General features: G+C 43.9%; 1 protein-coding gene across 1 annotated transcript; it reads left to right on the top strand.

Moving 5' to 3' along the window:
• The first annotated feature begins 2,198 nt into the window (after nucleotides 1-2,198).
• LOC109426372 (zinc finger protein 664) lies at nucleotides 2,199-3,906 on the top strand. Its single transcript, XM_019701846.3, has one exon. The coding sequence runs from the start codon at nucleotides 2,288-2,290 to the stop codon at nucleotides 3,599-3,601; it is 1,314 nt and encodes a 437-aa protein (XP_019557391.3). The 5' UTR covers nucleotides 2,199-2,287; the 3' UTR covers nucleotides 3,602-3,906.
• The last annotated feature ends 254 nt before the right edge of the window (nucleotides 3,907-4,160 follow it).

Raw genomic sequence — 4,160 nt, 5'->3', positions numbered from 1 at the left:
ATCCCAATGATCCATTTTGATTCCGGAATAACTCCGGAACCAGGTGTCCATTTCAAAAATCCCTGGAAAATCGCTAAACTAGAAGGATATCCGGTTCTTGTGTCAAAATTTGGTTGAAAAATATTGAAAAACAAAAAAGTTATAGTGAAAAGAGTGTTTTTTCGCATTCTCGTTAGGGGGGTTGGTAACGGAAGGGTTAGTACTATTTTTTCATGTTCTCAAGCTGGTTTTACACATTAAATATTGTGCTATGCATGAAGTAAAGAGAATTTAAAAAATATGTCGGATAAAAGAGCGATTTTTAGCTTAATCAGCTCACCGAAGGATACTGAAGAGTATGCTATTCAGCTTTTTTTTTTAAGTAGTTAACCGAACCTTCACACATTTGAACGGAAATTCGGATGATTAAATTAAATTAAATTTTAAGAAAATGCGGCTCTGATGTTCAGCACAGGTCACACTTATCGGGACCCGTTCACGGTTAATTGTTTTTGTTGTGTTGGTAAAAGCGAGTGCATTTCAAATTTAGTTGCACTAACACCCGCTCACTTCAAAATGCACGTGACTATGTTTTATGCTGCGTCCCACCCCACTATCCATAAGGTACATACAACATACTTTCATCCTTGCCAAATTCTCTTCATAGGTCCTATGCTTAGCATGAACTCACACACATGTTTCGGTGGACGTACTCGAAGAATAATTTTAGATGTAAATCATACAATTATTATTATTTTGCATTTTTGCAACATAAATCTGTTAAATTACGCGCTATATTTGACTGTATTCAAAAACAGTCACATTATGCATACGCGAAATTTCTCTACTTTGTGTCCACATTGTAATCCCAAGCTATCCAAAAATAGACCAGAACTAGCATTGAAAACAAACATCAAGAAGGTAGATTCAAAATCCGTAGTAGGTCTCGCGTCGTGAACTCTCGTGACGATGAGCGCTCAACCACAGCAAGCGTGGAGCCGGTGAAGACGAAGAGGATGAGCGAGAGCAACCGTGAATCACGTTTTTGCACATCTCGCGGTCTACTACGTTCCGTATAGAGAAAGGTGTTGTTGTTCCTCCCGCCTGTATGTTGTTTGCCGGTTTCGTCCGTTTTGTTGCCTCTATCCCTGTAGTGTATAGATGCTTATTATTATGAAAATTTTATATAATGTGAGATGTGTCTATTTGCAAAGCCAGTATTGATTTTGGTGTACTCGTATAGTCGGGATACGTTCCACCCGTTCCACCAAAACCAACCATGAACGGCTCGCGTGCTGTCTGCATGAACGAGAGCTGTCATTCGCGTCGCGTTCGGAGATGGCTGGTTGGTTGGTGATACACATACCCACCATGCACACCAACACAAACATTCATCTATGCCGGCGAAACTCTTTCCTACCGTTCATCAACCCAGTTTCATTCGCGCAACGCTGTACACAGAGCCGCCTGTATGCATGTGTGTTTGTATGTGTATCACCAACCAACCAGCCATCTCCGAACGCGACGCGAATGACAGCTCTCGTTCATGCAGACAGCACGCGAGCCGTTCATGGTTGGTTTTGGTGGAACGGGTGGAACGTATCCCGACTATACGAGTACACCAAAATCAATACTGGCTTTGCAAATAGACACATCTCACATTATATAAAATTTTCATAATAATAAGCATCTATACACTACATTGTAGTGTATAGATGCTTATTATTATGAAAATTTTATATAATGTGAGATGTGTCTATTTGCAAAGCCAGTATTGATTTTGGTGTACTCGTATAGTCGGGATACGTTCCACCCGTTCCACCAAAACCAACCATGAACGGCTCGCGTGCTGTCTGCATGAACGAGAGCTGTCATTCGCGTCGCGTTCGGAGATGGCTGGTTGGTTGGTGATACACATACAAACACACATGCATACAGGCGGCTCTGTGTACAGCGTTGCGCGAATGAAACTGGGTTGATGAACGGTAGGAAAGAGTTTCGCCGGCATAGATGAATGTTTGTGTTGGTGTGCATGGTGGGTATGGAAAGAAGCGGGCTGAGAGTAGTTTGAAGTCTGGCGTTCGGTTTGTTAACGACTTTTGGGACGAACGAACGTCTCTGAAAATAAATTAGGTTTTTTTGGTCGGATTTTGCATTTTTTGCTAGATTCGACTTGTGTAAACCATGAGTTTACTACAATCCCATCTACCGCAGCTGGCTGCGCTTGCCTGTCGACGGGTGATGGCATGGCAATGTGCTATTTTATTTCGCTCCGATTTAGTCCATTTCGGTGAGAGCTCGCGGTAACATGTCGTCTGCTGTGGTGGACTCGGCGGTCTTTTTCGGTGTTGGCGGTGTTGGTGGCTGTGGGAAGGATATTTTGGAACTGGATATTCCAGACGGTGATGGCGACAGTGCTATTTGGAAAGAAGTTCTGGAGGAAGATCTGATGGACGGGGTGGACGATGCTGAGCAATTCGTGGATTTTGTGCTGCTGGAAGATGGAGAAATGTTGGATCTAGTGCAGAGAGAAAATGAACAGGTTCAATGCACTCCTACGCACGAAAGGAGTGAAATCGATTCATCCAAGAACGCGTTACGTAACGGAGATGGTGGAAAGAGGCGTACCAAGGAAACACCCATCGAGTCAGCTGACGTTGATGGTAGGCGACGCAAGGACGAACCTGGCAACAATGTTGCATCGAAATGTTCGGCGTTCAAATGTGGTGTTTGTTTGCTGCGATTCAAAATCAAGGCTCACTTGATTAGACACATGCTTTTGAGGCATCGCCAAGACGCTGTCGCGAAGCAGGCTGAGAAGATTTACAGCAGGTGTTTGCGATGCAACGAGCTTTACTCTTCAACAGCCGACCTGGAAAGTCATCTCAAAGAGAAACACAGGACTACGTTGTTGTGCGATATCTGTTTACGACTGTTTGAGGATGAGAAATCCCTGAACCGCCATCGAGTGTTCCACTTGGGCACCAATCCGTTTACGTGCGAGGTATGCAATAAGCAGTGCAAGAACTCCAGTCATCTGCACTTCCATCGAAGAAGCCATTTCACTGCCGATCTCGGATACGGTTGTCCACACTGCCAGAGACGATTCTCTTCTTCAGGAAACCGTCAGAAACACATCGCTCGAGTCCACATCCAGGATAAACGTTACAAATGTCCCAACTGTCAGGAATCCTTCATCTACACACGCCAGTTGAAAATTCATCTGGAACGGTCTCATCTCACCGCGGATCCCGGTTCTCATCGTTGTCCTGATTGCAACATACCCTTCAAGACCAACGAAGAACTCGTCAAACATCGCGAATCAGCCCATTACCACAAACTGAGACCTCACGCCTGTGACCAGTGCCCTTCGCGCTTCAAACAGCTTGGTCACCTGAAAACACACAAATTAACACACTCAGGCCTAAAACCGTTCAAATGTGATCGCTGTGAAAAGCAGTTCCGCACCGGAACTGACCTCAAGGTGCATCAACGCGGCGCGCACAGCCGGGAGAAACCGTTCCGTTGCGAGCAGTGTGACCGGTGCTTTATCGTGGGATATCTTCTGAACCGGCATCGGCTCAAGGCACACTGCGATCGCGAAGGTTCAAAAAAGTGCTAGTAGCGACAAAAAACTTTAAAACGATACAGGTTCTCTGTCAATGACAATAAAAATGTAATTAAATTACCTTTACAGTAGACTGCGATAATAAATGTTGAACGATGAAGTGTTTGTTTAGAACGCCATAACAACAATGACGTGTAGTTTTAGTTGGATTTGTGAACTTGAACCCGTCCCGGAACTGTGAGGAGGAAATCACTATCAAGACAAAAGGATGGCATGCAATCGTTATCAGCTGCGTTCCATCTGAAGTGCTTGTATAAACATTCCAATAAATGCAAACAACGCTTGCAATAGCGAGACAAAGCTAACACTTCCTAAACATCTAGCACAAGTGTGTCAATTTCGTTAATTTGGATTTGATTTATTTAGGCTATTATATAACGCTTATCTGTATCAGGTAATGATTACATTCTCAGGTAGGATCAGTTCGAATCTAATTTGCGCGCCAAACGTCGATTTTCTTCAGTTCGGAAAAGCGCGCAAAAACAACACGCGCCTATCGCTAGGCAATGCTTGTTGCATTATGACCACACTGAAATAAATTTTGTTGTCGAAA

This window comes from Aedes albopictus, chromosome 3 (genome assembly GCF_035046485.1).
Source record: "Aedes albopictus strain Foshan chromosome 3, AalbF5, whole genome shotgun sequence".
Classification (NCBI taxonomy): domain Eukaryota; kingdom Metazoa; phylum Arthropoda; class Insecta; order Diptera; family Culicidae; genus Aedes; species Aedes albopictus.
The sequence above is the reverse complement of the archived record's forward strand: the minus strand, read 5'-3'. Positions and strand labels throughout refer to the sequence as shown.

What these genes read in the sequence shown, in the direction of transcription:
- LOC109426372 (XM_019701846.3), top strand. Translation starts at nt 2,288, where the DNA reads ATGTCGTCTGCTGTGGTGGACTCGGCGGTCTTTTTCGGTGTTGGCGGT.